At 46.6% G+C, this 19,546-nt stretch overlaps 1 protein-coding gene across 1 annotated transcript; it reads right to left on the bottom strand.

Annotated features, from left to right (window-relative positions):
* Positions 1-10,008: 10,008 nt before the first annotated feature.
* Positions 10,009-18,939, bottom strand: LOC101733001. Its single transcript, XM_031893275.1, has 5 exons — positions 18,468-18,939; positions 16,617-16,688; positions 15,512-15,556; positions 13,741-13,791; positions 10,009-11,355 (listed from the first exon to the last, which is right to left on the bottom strand). The coding sequence occupies exons 1-5, from the start codon at positions 18,769-18,771 to the stop codon at positions 10,451-10,453; spliced, it is 1,377 nt and encodes a 458-aa protein (XP_031749135.1). The 5' UTR covers positions 18,772-18,939; the 3' UTR covers positions 10,009-10,450.
* Between the last annotated feature and the right edge of the window lie 607 nt (positions 18,940-19,546).

The raw sequence follows: 19,546 nt of genomic DNA, 5'->3' as shown, positions 1-19,546 counted from the left end.
TATGTTTTAATATTGCCTTTAAACTCTGGTTTGTGGAAAGAATACTGTTTTTTACAATAAAAAAGGCAAGTATACCAGGGTTGTGTCGCCCACTCACAAGAAAGAAAGTCCCGGTGTCGGCGGGCATAAGCTGTCAGCTGGTATTGAAATACTGTACAGAATGGCCAGCAATGGCTTTTGGAACCCGGATTTTCCCGCACCCTGATAATAAAATACACAATAAAGGCAGGAACGACACACGGCCCACTCAGGTTATATTGGTGATAAACTTGTCCTGTAGCGATGAGCAAACTTGCAATGTTTGGCTATACATAATAGTAAAGTTTGCTTAAACACACTGGGGTCAATGGAAAGGTAAAATTACATTTGCAGTTTATTTCCCTGTAGAACCAGTAAAATGAAAAACCACTTTACTGCTGCGCTGCAAGTTGGAGTGATATCCCCCCCTCACCCCCAGCAGCCGATCAGCAGAACAATGGGAAGGGAGCAAGATAGCAGCTCCCAGTAGGTATCAGAATAGCACTCAATAGTAAGAAATCCAAGTCCGGCTTGGGACTCCTCCAGTTACATGGGAGTAGGAGACACAATAGGTTAGCTGAAAGCAGTTCTAATGTGTAGCGCTGGCTGAAAGCTCAGACTCAGGCACACTTTACTGCTGCGCTGCAAGTTGGAGTGATATCCCCCCCCTCACCCCCAGCAACCGATCAGCAGAACAATGGGAAGGGAGCAAGATAGCAGCTCCCAGTAGGTATCAGAATAGCACTCAATAGTAAGAAATCCAAGTCCGGCTTGGGACTCCTCCAGTTACATGGGAGTAGGAGAAACAATAGGTTAGCTGAAAGCAGTTCTAATGTGTAGCGCTGGCTGAAAGCTCAGACTCAGTCACACTTTACTGCTGCGCTGCAAGTTGGAGTGATATCCCCCTCACCCCCAGCAGCCGATCAGCAGAACAATGGGAAGGGAGCAAGATAGCAGCTCCCAGTAGGTATCAGAATAGCACTCAATAGTAAGAAATCCAAGTCCGGCTTGGGACTCCTCCAGTTACATGGGAGTAGGAGAAACAATAGGTTAGCTGAAAGCAGTTCTAATGTGTAGCGCTGGCTGAAAGCTCAGACTCAGGCACAAGGCACTGAGATGGCGCCTACACACCAATATTACAGCTACAAATACATTTGTTGGTTCAAGAATAAAAGGTTAAATGGCAGAGGGAATTATTTGCTGTGTAACAGTGTCATTTAGAAATAAAAAGTGCCCCATAAATATCATGACGGTATCCCTTTAAGTAAATTATCCTATCCCTTTCCAGATACCCACTTGCCATACTAAGCTGGTAAAAAGAGGAGGAACCATAGGGGAGAAGCAGGACAAATATGTTTAGAAACAGGCAATCAAGATTAAAAAAGGAAGACTTTATTTATAAATTCATAGAAAATAGAAGAACAAGTTTGCATGACTGCACACAAGGTCTGGCAGTTTTCTGTTTGTGGCTCATATAAACAATATAAACCATTTCCTGGCATGGGCCTGCAGGAATCCACGTAAAAGATAGTCTCCTTAAGCTGAGGTTTAAAGGACAAGGAAAGTCTAAAAACAACATGAGCTCAATAACTTAGCCTTAACACAGTCCTTAACATATTTCCTGAACTCACCGTGCTGTTGCTTAATCTGGCTCTGACATGGAAAAGTCTTGTCAGTAAATGCAGTACCTACTCTAAGCCTGTGCAGCTTCCTGTCTCACTGACACAGATTGTCCAGGGCACAGACATGCTCAGTGCACAGCAGAGAGCTCCGTTTTTTTTTTTTCCTTTCAAGATCTGCAGTCTCTGAAGAAATGGTTGACCCCCTTAGCCCCGCCCACTTCACTCTACTGTCCAATCGGAATGCTCCTGTGTTTTTTTTTAGTCCTGCACAGTGTCTCTGGCTGCATTTGCTGTGCTGAAATTGAGTTGGATAGAGCAGAAAGCTGCTACCTGCTATCCCACAGCCCCAGTCCCTTCCCAGAGGCTATTATCCCCCCACTGCTACTATAGGCACCATCTCTCCCTACTATACCTGCTATCCCACAGCCCCAGTCCCTTCCCAGAGGCTATTATCCCCCCACTGCTACTATAGGCACGATCTCTCCCTACTATACCTGCTATCCCACAGCCCCAGTCCCTTCCCAGAGGCTATTATCCCCCCACTGCTACTATAGGCACCATCTCTCTCTACTATACCTGCTATCCCACAGCCCCAGTCCCTTCCCAGAGGCTATTATCCCCCCACTGCTACTATAGGCACCATCTCTCCCTACTATACCTGCTATCCCACAGCCCCAGTCCCTTCCCAGAGGCTATTATCCCCCCACTGCTACTATAGGCACCATCTCTCCCTACTATACCTGCTATCCCACAGCCCCAGTCCCTTCCCAGAGGCTATTATCCCCCCACTGCTACTATAGGCACCATCTCTCCCTACTATACCTGCTATCCCACAGCCCCAGTCCCTTCCCAGAGGCTATTATCCCCCCACTGCTACTATAGGCACCATCTCTCCCTACTATACCTGCGATCCCACAGCCCCAGTCCCTTCCCAGAGGCTATTATCCCCCCACTGCTACTATAGGCACCATCTCTCCCTACTATACCTGCTATCCCACAGCCCCAGTCCCTTCCCAGAGGCTATTATCCCCCCACTGCTACTATAGGCACCATCTCTTCCTACTATACCTGCTATCCCACAGCCCCAGTCCCTTCCCAGAGGCTATTATCCCCCCACTGCTACTAAAAGCACCATCTCTCCCTACTATACCTGCTATCCCACAGCCCCAGTCCCTTCCCAGAGGCTATTATCCCCCCACTGCTACTATAGGCACCATCTCTCCCTACTATACCTGCTATCCCACAGCCCCAGTCCCTTCCCAGAGGCTATTATCCCCCCACTACTACTATAGGCACCATCTCTCCCTACTATACCTGCTATCCCACAGCCCCAGTCCCTTCCCAGAGGCTATTATCCCCCCACTGCTACTATAGGCACCATCTCTCCCTACTATACCTGCTATCCCACAGCCCCAGTCCCTTCCCAGAGGCTATTATCCCCCCACTGCTACTATAGGCACCATCTCTCCCTACTATACCTACTATCCCACAGCCCCAGTCCCTTCCCAGAGGCTATTATCCCCCCACTGCTACTATAGGCACAATCTCTCCCTACTATACCTGCTATCCCACAGCCCCAGTCCCTTCCCAGAGGCTATTATCCCCCCACTGCTACTATAGGCACCATCTCTCCCTACTATACCTGCTATCCCACAGCCCCAGTCCCTTCCCAGAGGCTATTATCCCCCACTGCTACTATAGGCACCATCTCTCCCTACTATACCTGCTATCCCACAGCCCCAGTCCCTTCCCAGAGGCTATTATCCCTCCACTGCTACTATAGGCACCATCTCTCCCTACTATACCTGCTATCCCACAGCCCCAGTCCCTTCCCAGAGGCTATTATCCCTCCACTGCTACTATAGGCACCATCTCTCCCTACTATACCTGCTATCCCACAGCCCCAGTCCCTTCCCAGAGGTTATTATCCCCCCACTGCTACTATAGGCACCATCTCTTCCTACTATACCTGCTATCCCACAGCCCCAGTCCCTTCCCAGAGGCTATTATCCCCCACTGCTACTATAGGCACCATCTCTCCCTACTATACCTGCTATCCCACAGCCCCAGTCCCTTCCCAGAGGCTATTATCCCCCCACTGCTACTATAGGCACCATCTCTCCCTACTATACCTGCTATCCCACAGCCCCAGTCCCTTCCCAGAGGCTATTATCCCTCCACTGCTACTATAGGCACCATCTCTCCCTACTATACCTGCTATCCCACAGCCCCAGTCCCTTCCCAGAGGCTATTATCCCCCCCACTGTTACTATAGGCACCATCTCTCCCTACTATACCTGCTATCCCACAGCCCCAGTCCCTTCCCAGAGGCTATTATCCCACTGCTACTATAGGCACCATCTCTCCCTACTATACCTGCTATCCCACAGCCCCAGTCCCCTCCCAGAGGCTATTATCCCCCCACTGCTACTATAGGCACCATCTCTCCCTACTATACCTGCTATCCCACAGCCCCAGTCCCTTCCCAGAGGCTATTATCCCCCCACTGCTACTATAGGCACCATCTCTCCCTACTATACCTGCTATCCCACAGCCCCAGTCCCTTCCCAGAGGCTATTATCCCCCCACTGCTACTATAGGCACCATCTCTCCCTACTATACCTGCTATCCCACAGCCCCAGTCCCTTCCCAGAGACTATTATCCCCCCACTGCTACTATAGGCACCATCTCTCCCTACTATACCTGCTATCCCACAGCCCCAGTCCCTTCCCAGAGGCTATTATCCCACTGCTACTATAGGCACCATCTCTCCCTACTAAACCTGCTATCCCACAGCCCCAGTCCATTCCCAGAGGCTATTATCCCCCCACTGCTACTATAGGCACCATCTCTCCCTACTATACCTGCTATCCCACAGCCCCAGTCCCTTCCCAGAGGCTATTATCCCCCCACTGCTACTATAGGCACCATCTCTCCCTACTATACCTGCTATCCCACAGCCCCAGTCCCTTCCCAGAGGCTATTATCCCCCCACTGCTACTATAGGCACCATCTCTCCCTACTATACCTGCTATCCCACAGCCCCAGTCCCTTCCTAGAGGCTATTATCCCCCCACTGCTACTATAGGCACCATCTCTCCCTACTATACCTGCTATCCCACAGCCCCAGTCCCTTCCCAGAGGTTATTATCCCCCCACTGCTACTATAGGCACCATCTCTCCCTACTATACCTGCTATCCCACAGCCCCAGTCCCTTCCCAGAGGCTATTATCCCCCCCACTGCTACTATAGGCACCATCTCTCCCTACTATACCTGCTATCCCACAGCCCCAGTCCCTTCCCAGAGGTTATTATCCCCCCACTGCTACTATAGGCACCATCTCTCCCTACTATACCTGCTATTCCCACAGCCCCAGTCCCTTCCCAGAGGCTATTATCCCCCCACTGCTACTATAGGCACCATCTCTCCCTACTATACCTGCTATCCCACAAACACAGTCCCTTCCCAGAGGCTATTATCCCACTGCTACTATAGGCACCCAGTCCCTTCCCAGAGGCAATTATCCCCCCACTGCTACTATAGGCACCATCTTTCCCTACTATACCTGCTATCCCACAGCCACAGTCCCTTCCCAGAGGCTATTATCCCCCCACTGCTACTATAAGCACCACCTCTCCCTACTATACCTGCTATCCCACAAACACAGTCCCTTCCCAGAGGCTATTATCCCCCCACTGCTACTATAGGCACCATCTCTCCCTACTATACCTGCTATCCCACAGCCCCAGTCCCTTCCCAGAGGCTATTATCCCCCCACTGCTACTATAAGCACCACCTCTCCCTACTATACCTGCTATCCCACAAACACAGTCCCTTCCCAGAGGCTATTATCCCACTGCTACTATAGGCACCATCTCTCCCTACTATACCTGCTATCCCACTGCCCCAGTCCCTTCCCAGAGGCTATTATCCCCCCACTGCTACTATAGGCACCATCTCTCCCTACTATACCTGCTATCCCACAGCCCCAGTCCCTTCCCAGAGGCTATTATCCCCCCACTGCTACTATAGGCACCACCTCTCCCTACTATACCTGCTATCCCACTGCCCCAGTCCCTTCCCAGAGGCTATTATCCCCCCACTACTACTATAGGCACCATCTCTCCCTACTATACCTGCTATCCCACAGCCACAGTCCCTTCCCAGAGGCTATTATCCCGCCACTGCTACTATAGGCACCATCTCTCCCTACTATACCTGCTATCCCACAGCCCCAGTCCCTTCCCAGAGGCTATTATCCCCCCACTGCTACTATAGGCACCATCTCTCCCTACTATACCTGCTATCCCACAGCCCCAGTCCCTTCCCAGAGGCTATTATCCCCCCACTGCTACTATAGGCACCATCTCTCCCTACTATACCTGCTATCCCACAGCCCCAGTCCCTTCCCAGAGGCTATTATCCCCCCACTGCTACTATAGGCACCATCTCTCCCTACTATACCTGCTATCCCACAGCCCCAGTCCCTTCCCAGAGGCTATTATCCCCCCACTGCTACTATAGGCACCATCTCTCCCTACTATACCTGCTATCCCACAGCCCAGTCCCTTCCCAGAGGCTATTATCCCCCCACTGCTACTATAGGCACTGTCTCTCCCTACTATACCTGCTATCCCACAGCCCCAGTCCCTTCCCAGAGGCTATTATCCCCCCACTGCTACTATAGGCACCATCTCTCCCTACTATACCTGCTATCCCACAGCCCCAGTCCCTTCCCAGAGGTTATTATCCCCCCACTGCTACTATAGGCACCATCTCTCCCTACTATACCTGCTATCCCACAGCCCCAGTCCCTTCCCAGAGGCTATTATCCCCCCCACTGCTACTATAGGCACCATCTCTCCCTACTATACCTGCTATCCCACAGCCCCAGTCCCTTCCCAGAGGCTATTATCCCCCCACTGCTACTATAGGCACCATCTCTCCCTACTATACCTGCTATCCCACAGCCCCAGTCCCTTCCCAGAGGCTATTATCCCCCCACTGCTACTATAGGCACCATCTCTCCCTACTATACCTGCTATCCCACAGCCCCAGTCCCTTCCCAGAGGCTATTATCCCCCCACTGCTACTATAGGCACCACCTCTCCCTACTATACCTGCTATCCCACAAACACAGTCCCTTCCCAGAAGCTATTATCCCCCCACTGCTACTATAGGCACCCAGTCCCTTCCCAGAGGCAATTATCCCCCCACTGCTACTATAGGCACCATCTCTCCCTACTATACCTGCTATCCCACAGCCCCAGTCCCTTCCCAGAGGCTATTATCCCCCCACTGCTACTATAGGCACCACCTCTCCCTACTATACCTGCTATCCCACAAACACAGTCCCTTCCCAGAGGCTATTATCCCACTGCTACTATAGGCACCATCTCTCCCTAGTATACCTGCTATCCCACAAACACAGTCCCTTCCCAGAGGCTATTATCGCCCCACTGCTACTATAGGCACCATCTCTCCCTACTATACCTGCTATCCCACAGCCCCAGTCCCTTCCCAGAGGCTATTATCCCCCCACTGCTACTATAGGCACCACCTCTCCCTACTATACCTGCTATCCCACAGCCACAGTCCCTTCCCAGAGGCTATTATCCCCCCACTGCTACTATAGGCACCATCTCTCCCTACTATACCTGCTATCCCACAGTCCCAGTCCCTTCCCAGAGGCAATTATCCCCCCACTGCTACTATAGGCACCATCTCTCCCTACTATACCTGCTATCCCACAGCCCCAGTCCCTTCCCAGAGGCAATTATCCCCCCACTGCTACTATAGGCACCATCTCTCCCTACTATACCTGCTATCCCACAGCCCCAGTCCCTTCCCAGAGGCTATTATCCCCCACTGCTACTATAGGCACCATCTCTCCCTACTATACCTGCTATCCCACAGCCCCAGTCCCTTCCCAGAGGCTATTATCCCCCACTGCTACTATAGGCACCATCTCTCCCTACTATACCTGCTATCCCACAGCCCCAGTCCCTTCCCAGAGGCAATTATCCCCCCACTGCTACTATAGGCACCATCTCTCCCTACTATACCTGCTATCCCACAGCCCCAGTCCCTTCCCAGAGGCTATTATCCCCCCACTGCTACTATAGGCACCATCTCTCCCTACTATACCTGCTATCCCACAGCCCCAGTCCCTTCCCAGAGGCTATTATCCCCCCACTGCTACTATAGGCACCAACTCTCCCTACTATACCTGCTATCCCACAGCCCCAGTCCCTTCCCAGAGGCTATTATCCCCCCACTGCTACTATAGGCACCATCTCTCCCTACTATACCTGCCATCCCACAGCCCCAGTCCCTTCCCAGAGGCTATTATCCCCACTGCTACTATAGGCACCATCTCTCCCTACTATACCTGATATCCCACAGCCCCAGTCCCTTCCCAGAGGCTATTATCCCCACTGCTACTATAGGCACCATCTCTCCCTACTATACCTGCTATCCCACAGCCACAGTCCCTTCCCAGAGGCTATTATCCCCCCACTGCTACTATAGGCACCATCTCTACATACTATACCTGCTATCCCACAGCCCCAGTCCCTTCCCAGAGGCTATTATCCCCCCACTGCTACTATAGGCACCATCTCTCCCTACTATACCTGCTATCCCACAGCCCCAGTCCCTTCCCAGAGGCTATTATCCCCCCACTGCTACTATAGGCACCATCTCTCCCTACTATACCTGCTATCCCACACCCACGGTCCCACATCCCTAGCCATAGTCCCACTATCCCACATTCACCAGCCATCCCACAGCCACAGTCCCACTATCCCACATCCCCAGCCATCCCACAGTCCCACTATCCCGCAGCCACAGTCCCACATCCCCAGCCATCCCACAGTCCCACTATCCCACAGTCCCACTATTCCACAGTCCCACTATCCCACATCCCCAGCCATCCCACAGTCCCACTATCCCACAGTCCCACTATTCCACAGTCCCACTATCCCACATCCCCAGCCATCCCACAGTCCCACTATCCCGCAGCCACAGTCCCACATCCCCACCCATCCCACAGCCACAGTCCCACATCCCCAGCCATCCCACAGTCCCACTATCCCACAATTCCACATCCCCAGCCATCCCACAGTCCCACTATCCCACAGCCACAGTTCCACATCCCCAGCCATCCCACAGTCCCACTATCCCACAGCCGCAGTCCCACTATCCCACAGCCACAGTCCCACATCCCCAGCCATCCCACAGTCCCACTATCCCGCATCCCCAGCCATCCCACAGTCCCACTATCCCACAGTCCCACTATCCCACATCCCCAGCCATCCCACAGTCCCACTATCCCGCAGCCACAGTTCCACATCCCCAGCCATCCCACAGTCCCACTATCCCACAGTCCCACTATCCCACAGTCCCACTATCCCACATCCCCAGCCATCCCACAGTCCCACTATCCCACAGCCACAGTCCCACATCCCCACCCATCCCACAGCCACAGTCCCACATCCCCAGCCATCCCACAGTCCCACTATCCCACAATTCCACATCCCCAGCCATCCCACAGTCCCACTATCCCACAGCCACAGTCCCACTATCCCACAGCCACAGTCCCACATCCCCAGCCATCCCACAGTCCCACTATCCCGCATCCCCAGCCATCCCACAGTCCCACTATCCCACAGTCCCACTATCCCACATCCCCAGCCATCCCACAGTCCCACTATCCCGCAGCCACAGTTCCACATCCCCAGCCATACCACAGTCCCACTATCCCACAGTCCCACTATCCCACAGTCCCACTATCCCGCAGCCACAGTTCCACATCCCCAGCCATACCACAGTCCCACTATCCCACAGTCCCACTATCCCACAGTCCCACTATCCCGCAGCCACAGTTCCACATCCCCAGCCATACCACAGTCCCACTATCCCACAGTCCCACTATCCCACAGTCCCACTATCCCACATCCCCAGCCATCCCACAGTCCCACTATCCCACAGTCCCACTATCCCACAGTCCCACTATCCCACATCCCCAGCCATCCCACAGTCCCACTATCCCGCAGCCACAGTTCCACATCCCCAGCCATCCCACAGTCCCACTATCCCACAGTTCCACATCCCCAGCCATCCCACAGTCCCACTATCCCACAGCCACAGTCCCACATCCCCACCCATCCCACAGTCCCACTATCCCACAGTTCCACATCCCCAGCCATCCCACAGTCCCACTATCCCACAGCCACAGTCCCACATCCCCACCCATCCCACAGTCCCACTATCCCACAGTTCCACATCCCCAGCCATCCCACAGTCCCACTATCCCACAGCCACAGTCCCACATCCCCACCCATCCCACAGCCACAGTCCCACATCCAGCAGGCATCCCACAGCCACAGTCCCAGGAAGTAAAGCTCTTAAAACCTTTCTGCCCAAAAACGTCACAGGGTTCACCAAGTGGCGCATGCGCAGTAGAAGCGGCGAAGGGGGAAGTGACGTCACCGCATTTGAAAATGTCGGTGCCAAAGACAGCAGACGGCAGAATCTTCTCAGGCACAGTGCGCCGATCCAGTAGCAGAGGCTAATTTGGTAATGTAGCGATTCAAGACGGGGGCTGATGCCCTAACAAAAAATATGTATTCCGTTTTTTTGCTTTCCTTCTCCTTTAAGGTAAGAAGCTGCTTTATCGAAGACTCAAATGGAAACCATACAGTACAACTTTGCTACATTCCAGGCGTCTAAAGGAAACTTAATATTCCCATAACCCAAAGTCAAGTTAAGCATTTCCCATATTCCTCCAGGTAAGAGCAAGTTGGCTAGATGGGAACAGGCCAGCCTGCAGTTCTTGGCTTTGCCAAGAGATTATTAATTGTCCGTTTTATAGATCCACGATCTTTCTTAGTCAACTGAAATCTCTTTCTAACCCGTTTAAGGATAGCATCACGCAGGTTTTTAGGAATAGCATTTTTTCCTCCATATCCATCAAAGTTAGTGTTTAGGGTCCAGGTTAGGTATGTGCCATATGGCACAAAGTGCCGGAATAAAAGCTTGGCATAGATATGTGGTTTGCCGTTGTGGTGTTCCTCCATAATCTGAAGGTCATGTTTCTTCAGCGCCTGAAGCTTAATGTCTGGTAGTGGCCTTCCCCTCGGAGCAATATGTTTGGCATCAGGTTGGTTGGTACAGTCTGCTAACGGTCTAGCACTGATGTCTTTCCTGAGGGGCCCAGAGCTGCTTGGTGTAGGGGAAATTATGGCAAGGTTTGTTGGTGCAAAAGTGAGGCAGCTCTGAGACAATCCGGTGTTTGCTGGTTGCAGGGTTTGATGTTCTGTGGACACCAGTGACTGAGGGGTGGGATCTGCTGGATTGTCCTCTGCTGCTTCATTGGTGAAGTCTGGTGAAGGTCCAACACTGTCTATTTTTGTTTCTTTGCTTTCTGCTGTGAAAATGACATTTGTATCGCCTTCTTTCAGGCTTATATGAACCGTGGAGATCTGAGCTTGAGAGGTGCCCTCTAATGGATTCTCTTGGTCACTACCGCAACCGCTTATTCGTATTTGTGTCACTGTTTGCTCCCCAAAAGGTTTCTCATTACAGTAAAGGAACTGCAAACGAATACTTTTGGTTTGTTGTTTCTTCAGAGGAGACCCACTTTCTTCATCTTGCCTCTCTCTCTTGTGGCGCTTGTGGCTCTGAGTTATAGCCACTAAATGGGAATATTCTGTAAAATGAAGAATACATATTTAATTCAAACTCAAAAAAGAAAGCACCGAAATGTAAAAAATATAAAATTATATTCTACAGAAAAGTGTAGCATAGTATGGGTAGTACAGGTAATCCAGAATTCTTGGGACCTGGGGCTCTCTGGATATGAGGTCTTTCTTTAATTTGTATCTCCATGCTTTATGTCTACATAAATTAATTAAACCCAATAGGGCTGTTCTGCCCCCAATAAGGGGTAATTATATCTTAGTTGGGATCAAGTACAGGTACTGTTTTATTATTACAGAGAAAAGGGAATCATTTAACCATGAAATAAACCCAATAGGGCTGTTCTGCCCCCAATAAGGGGTAATTATATCTTAGTTGGGATCAAGTACAGGTACTGTTTTATTATTACAGAGAAAAGGGAATCATTTAACCATTAAATAAACCCAATAGGGCTGTTCTGCCCCAATAAGGGGTAATTATATCTTAGTTGGGATCAAGTACAGGTACTGTTTTATTATTACAGAGAAAAGGGAATCATTTAACCATGAAATAAACCCAATAGGGCTGTTCTGCCCCCAATAAGGGGTAATTATATCTTAGTTGGGATCAAGTACAGGTACTGTTTTATTATTACAGAGAAAAGGGAATCATTTAACCATGAAATAAACCCAATAGGGCTGTTCTGCCCCCAATAAGGGGTAATTATATCTTAGTTGGGATCAAATACAGGTACTGTTTTATTATTACAGAGAAAAGGGAATCATTTAACCATGAAATAAACCCAATAGGGCTGTTCTGCCCCAATAAGGGGTAATTATATCTTAGTTGGGATCAAGTACAGGTACTGTTTTATTATTACAGAGAAAAGGGAATCATTTAACCATGAAATAAACCCAATAGGACTGTTCTGCCCCAATAAGGGGTAATTATATCTTAGTTGGGATCAAGTACAGGTACTGTTTTATTATTACAGAGAAAAGGGAATCATTTAACCATGAAATAAACCCAATAGGGCTGTTCTGCCCCCAATAAGGGGTAATTATTTTTAAAAGGTAGAATTATTTGCTTATAATGGAGCCTATGGGAGATGGCCTTTTAGTAATTCAGAACATTCTGAATAATGGGTTTTTGGTTAATGTATCCCATACCCGTCCTACAAAAGGCAGCCAAAAAAGATTAAACAAAGGTATAATGTAAATGATAAGGATATTAGCAGTCACTGAGGGGTTCTGTGCCCCCCATATAAAGGCACAAGGCTGCAGGCTGAGTTATACAGGGAACTCTGAGTATCACTCATGTATTATAAGGGATAATGTACCCCCTACTGTAAATGATAAGGATATTAGCAGTCACTGAGGGGTTCTGTGCCCCCCATATAAAGGCACAAGGCTGCAGGCTGAGTTATACAGGGAACTCTGAGTATCACTCATGTATTATAAGGGATAATGTACCCCCTACTGTAAATGATAAGGATATTAGCAGTCACTGAGGGGTTCTGTGCCCATATAAAGGCACAAGGCTGCAGGCTGAGTTATACAGGGAACTCTGAGTATCACTCATGTATTATAAGGGATAATGTACCCCCTACTGTAAATGATAAGGATATTAGCAGTCACTGAGGGGTTCTGTGCCCATATAAAGGCACAAGGCTGCAGGCTGAGTTATACAGGGAACTCTGAGTATCACTCATGTATTATAAGGGATAATGTACCCCCTACTGTAAATGATAAGGATATTAGCAGTCACTGAGGGGTTCTGTGCCCATATAAAGGCACAAGGCTGCAGGCTGAGTTATACAGGGAACTCTGAGTATCACTCATGTATTATAAGGGATAATGTACCCCCTACTGTAAATGATAAGGATATTAGCAGTCACTGAGGGGTTCTGTGCCCCCCATATAAAGGCACAAGGCTGCAGGCTGAGTTATACAGGGAACTCTGAGTATCACTCATGTATTATAAGGGATAATGTACCCCCTACTGTAAATGATAAGGATATTAGCAGTCACTGAGGGGTTCTGTGCCCCCCATATAAAGGCACAAGGCTGCAGGCTGAGTTATACAGGGAACTCTGAGTATCACTCATGTATTATAAGGGATAATGTACCCCCTACTGTAAATGATAAGGATATTAGCAGTCACTGAGGGGTTCTGTGCCCATATAAAGGCACAAGGCTGCAGGCTGAGTTATACAGGGAACTCTGAGTATCACTCATGTATTATAAGGGATAATGTACCCCCTACTGTAAATGATAAGGATATTAGCAGTCACTGAGGGGATCTGTGCCCATATAAAGGCACAAGGCACACAATACCATAATTCTCTCTGCCTTATTATAAACACCCACTCAGTATCTAGCTGACATATTTCTACAAAATTAATTTCCCAACTCACTTGCATTCTGATGCCTTCCAGGCGTTTTCTCGCTCTTTTTTAAAACGACAGCTGCAAAAACACAGAATAAGAATAAATAGACACTCATCAACATACAATCAACATACAAATAACACAGAACAAAGGAACGCTGCCCCAAAGCATGTAATGACCACTTATATAACTTCTTTCTATGTACAGTTTTTTTATTCGTACCTAAGGAACGTAAAAACGTAATCTCAAAGCAATTTTAATTTCATATTTTAATAATCAGTACCTTAGGGAATATCAGCACTTTATCATAAAGCAATTTGGCAGTAATATTAGTGATGAGCGAATCTAACCGAAAGATCAGTGAAACAAGTTTGTCACGTGACCTTTTTTTAATGTGCGTTTTTTTTGCCGTGACCACACCCATGTTGACACAACCGAGTCCAATTGGACGTGACTGCAAATTTTTCCCAAAACAATTTGCCAATGGTGAAATGCGGAAATTCGCTGCGAATCCATGCCTGGCAAAATAATTTGCCCATCACTAATTAATATTCATTATTTATTTTATGTTCAGTTAATTATGTTTCGATACACTATTATAATATATAAATTCATTTTTATTTTTCATCATATCTTTATAAATTCTTTTCATCGCAATTACCTTTTATATATATATACACACATTACATTACATCAAATATATATACCATTAAAAAATATATTTTTATTTCATATTTTAATAATTAGTACCTTAACAAATACAAGCACTTTATCTTATGATATTGTAATTCATTTTTATTTTATGTTAAATTCTTTTGATATATTATTATATTTTTATAAAATCACTTTTCTGTTTCATCATGTTGTAATGAATATAAATTCATGTCATTACAATTACCTTATATATATATATAGAATATACATTAAATATATAACATGATGAGTGAATCTGTCCCGTTTAGCTCTGACGAAAAATTTGTGAAGCTTTGAAAAGATTTTCTGCCAATGTTTTGCTTCCTTCTTTATAAAATGTTACAACAATGACCTACTGATTCCAATATAATGTAAGTCTAACTCTGCTTGGGGGGCCGAAGGTGTTGGAAGGGTGCCCCGTACCTATAAGGTAGCAGGAGCCTTGATGGTGATAGGAACAGCAGGGGGAGTGGAAGGGGTTAATTAATACAGGCTAAGACTGGGGGAAGGAGGGTTTGTAAAGTAAGAGGAGGGACCAGGATAGGGAAAGTAACAGCAGAGGAAGAGGCAGTACCATTACCTTGTGGAAAGTCAAAGAGCATTGTCCCGCCTGCCCTTGAATATAAGCAAGTTGGACCGGGTTGGGGAGGGGTTTGTTTATGCTGTCACAGCTTGCGGTAGGAATGCTTGCTGGAAGGTGGGGGCTAAGCCCCAGTTTTGGCACATGGGTGTCAAAAGGTGGATGGTAACCTCCATGGACAAGGGTCCCAGGAGAGTAGTGGATTCTGGTTGCCTGCTCTCACTTGCCCATTGCAGGCAGCCGTGGTTGGGGGTTTGGAGTGGGCAAGCGTTCCAATGGGCATAACATGGATGGTTATTGTTAAACTGTTGATCATTTTATAAATTATTTTGTATTTATATATTTACATATTTTCTGTTAATAAAGCTGTGGCCTGTTATATCCCATCCTGGACGTCATTAGTGTCTCTGAGGTACTGGGGGTGGGGAAAAGGGCTACGGTAAGGGAGCCTGTGTAATTGGCGCTGCACTGTCAGGGGAATCCTGTAAGAGAAAGTGGATTAATAGAGAAAGATGAGACACAAACCTGGATCAGTAGATTCCCAGTCAGTGCGGGGATTTTCCTCTTGCTCTGTAAGAGATAACTCTGTAAGTCGTTCTAAAGAAAACTGGACTTAGGAAGAAACTGGGAGAATAAAATTCCAACCAATAAAAATAGACATTTATGATCACTACTGCGTCCATTCATTTTATTTTTCTGTTGTCTTATGATTAAATAGATACACTATAGGTAAAAAAAGGAAAGCCTATGGTTTTAATGCAGGGGGCCTAGACCAACAGATATCATGTAGTTTAAAGGAAAACTACACCCCCAAACAATGTAGGTCTCTATAAAAATTTATTGCGTAAACAGCTCATCTAAATAAACCATTTTCATATAAATATACTTTTTTAGCAGTATGTGCCATTGGGTAATCCTAAATAGGAAACTGCCATTTTATGTACTAAGGGCCGCCCCCTGGGATCATAGGATTCACAGTGCACACAAACAAGCCAAGGCACACATACATGCTAGGCCCCATCAGCCAATGAATGGGCAGAGTTCTGCCTTTTGCTCCCACACTACTTCCTGTTACAGTTAGAGCTGCATCACTTCCTGTCAGCTGATCTCTGAGGGAGCACACAGCCCATCACTAAATGGCGGCTCAAGGGAAAGGATGTAAAAGGGCAATATTTACTGATATATATATTCCAGTTTGGGGAGATTCTTTAATAGGCCACTTACCATAATATAAACTGTCTGTTGGTTACGTATTCATTCTGGGGGTGTAGTTTTCCTTTACAGTTAATCAACATGATCCCATTTTAATACAAAACAATTGTACATTAAAATGTATATTCAGTTCATACACAATCATAATGTACAATGTACAATCATAATTAAAGATAGATGGGGGGTTCTTATCCTGATTGTTTGTTCATAACACACAATCCCATGTGTAATTGGGTTTCCCATCCAGAATTCATTGGAAACCACTGCTATACGACAGCACCGCCCTTAAGTGACAAAGTAACAATCTGTCAGACAATGTCGGGCAAAAACCGACGCATAGGACACATATGTTCTACAAAACTATTACTAGGGGGCGATAGAATTTCCCTGTAAAATATCTTTATTATAATGTACCTACCTGTGCTTGGTGTGTGCAGGCGTGGGCTTGTCTGTGTGGTCTTGTCTTCTTTATCGCAGGTCAAATTCTCAACTAATGAGACACAAAAGAGAGAATTTTAATGGATAAAAACACAAGGTTAAAGGTGGACCTATTATTAGCTCCCCCATTAGGCTTGATGGAGAGACTTAATGTAGACCCAATAGAGTTTACCACGACCTGGTCCTCTGTGGACAATGCGCTACAAACTCCCTGTAGTGCCCAGATATATACAGTATAAGCCTGTTGGGCATGCACACTCTTACCCAGGGTCATTGCTAGTGAGGTTACTGTTAGACTCTTTTTTTTCCAAGATAATAAAATGTATCATTTATATAACATATACTATTATTTAATCTACAAAACAAGTGCAATGTAGAATTACAGTAAATCTCCATGTTCTTTACCCATAATGCCGTGTTTTTATCAGAATTCCAACACATTAGCAAGGGCTTGCTATACTGTGCTTCCTTAAATTGGTACATGATGCACCAATAGGGGTTTAATTGTAACTGCATACAATTAATTGCACACAAGTTCTGGCACATCATTTGGATGTATCTAAATCACAAAAGGGAGGATTTACTAAGACCCCAAATGCAAGTGCACTAAAAAATGCAAAAATAAATGTTCACCACACCGCCATATTGTTTAAGTGCCCCAGGTCCATTGAAGGCCCAGGCCTCTGTACCTATTGAACTCACTAAGGATGGTATAGGGGATGCCTGGGACACTAAAACAGCTAATGGAGTGGCGCTCAGAGGAGCAGTAGTATGGGCCACACAAGTATGAAAAAAGTTCCTGGGGGGGGTGACCAAAAAGGGCTGTAATTGATTATTCTGTAGCCCCTATTTGGATTGGCAGAATAGAGGAGGTTCTGTTTGGTAGTACCCATGGTCTTTATGCCTCCAAAACTCCAAGCTAGAAATTCAAGAATGAAGACCGGCTTTGAGGCCATTGGGAGCAATATCAAAGGGGGTAGTGAGAATGTTGCCCCCGAGCCAAGGATTGGGGATCACTGCACTAGAGAATGTTTTACAACTTGGCACCCCCCAGTGATGCTACATTTTATTCTTCTTTAAGATGGCAATACAAAGCCTGGCCTTAAAGTTTTAGGACAATCTGTTATTATACAATGGGGCCATCTATGTGACTGGCCAGCCAGTATTGAATGTTTAGGGTGGATCAATGGCCTAAACAAGTATAAGAAGTCAGAGGGAACTGATGTTTGTATTTGGTTCTATCAGCAGATACAGAAGTTACCTGTTACCTGCAACAGAATTGTTACAGGTTGGACACGATTGCCCTACAGGTCTCATATATTGCAGTTTGGACACGACTGCCCTACATGCTAGCCCACAAACACATGATTACGAAGAAAAATAATTGAGTAAAATTACAACAACAACAAAAAATAAATTACAAAAAATGACAAAAAGATTGCCAAGCTTTTTTGGGCTCAGTTGGGGTTTCCTTAAAGGTTGCTCATGCCAAAATGCAGGCACAATCTTACATAGTCCCCTTAATAATATGCTAGTAGATCTTGTTGTTGACCATACAGATCTCAGTCTTCAGGGATGAGTAGAGCAAAGACAATTCTCATAGGGTTTGTGTCTGCTCAACAGCCACCGGCATCAGTACCTTTATCTCCATCCACCTGGATAAATTGAAAATTGTTTGTTTTTAGATTTAATGTATGTCTTGAATGTTTTATAGGCTCCTAATTGTTGACTAAAATCAGATGCTAATCTAACTCTCCAATGTTGAGATAGGATATTGCCCTTCATATAAGCAAACACTCACACTCACATAGGCAGAACAACAAAGACTTACTTTCTTTAAGGTCTTCTTCAAGTTCTTTACTCAGCTGCTTCTCATTGATCTCTGCCAACAGTTCTACAGCGAACTTCCCAGCATGCTCTGTGGTGTAGTAGTTAATGAGTAGATCCGCCAACTCATGGGCCTTAATCTTCTCCAGTTTGATGCGAGTGATGCTTTCATAGTCCTTAGGTGCTGGCCAGTATAAGAGTTTGTTTCTTAAAGCATCAAAGCTCTCGCTGTTTAAGTTTTCAAACGCATTCACTAAAAGTGAGCATATTTGTCCTTTGATCTCGTTTTTTCTTTTTTTTGGGCACATCCTTTATCCTCTGTCAATTGTTTTAGATTCCTGTGTTTCCAAAACAAGAACTGGTCACAATAATCACATTTTATCTCCACACAGGAGCTGCCGGCGCTTTACTTGTCCCTACATTTCACTCTGTGGGGCTGTAATATCGACTTTGGCTAAAAACTGGAAAATTACAGACTCTGCTTCCTACAAAGAAAAGACATATAAGTAAATTATTATATTATAATACACAGGAGCCACTAATTAAGTTATCAGGGAAACATTTCTTGTTTCTTGTTCATGTTGAAAGGATAACATTTAGATAAAGATTGTGGCAAGTTCAAGCATTTACACATTATACAACATTGATAAATTATGGACAATCTTTTTAATCGGCCTCCCCTCCCCTCCCCCACCCTCCTCATAAACCCTCAGTTCAAACCCCATTATATTATATTAATTGGAGTTGGGGGCATTAAGCACAGTTTCCCAGCACTGAACAAGTCTGTCCCTTTATCCCCATGTCTGATTCCTGTGCCATATAATGACGGGAAAATGCCATCATTATCTCTATATGTAAGGTACCAGCAAGGGGCCTTACACAGTGCTGGGAATCAGCATTCTCATTGGTCACTTCTCTTGCATCTATAATGAAGTTTTGGGTCAGTAGAATTCTCATTGGTGAATTGGTTTCCATGTGTAATTTTCCATTTTTCATCAACTTCTATAGAGAACTAGGGGGGCAGTGGGACAGCTTTACAGTTGGGTTTAGTTTCCCTTTGAGATTCTCCCCTGGATATTTTTG

The sequence above is a fragment of the Xenopus tropicalis genome, chromosome 9 (assembly GCF_000004195.4).
Source record: "Xenopus tropicalis strain Nigerian chromosome 9, UCB_Xtro_10.0, whole genome shotgun sequence".
NCBI lineage: Eukaryota > Metazoa > Chordata > Amphibia > Anura > Pipidae > Xenopus > Xenopus tropicalis.
This window is presented reverse-complemented; position numbering and strand designations above follow the sequence as displayed.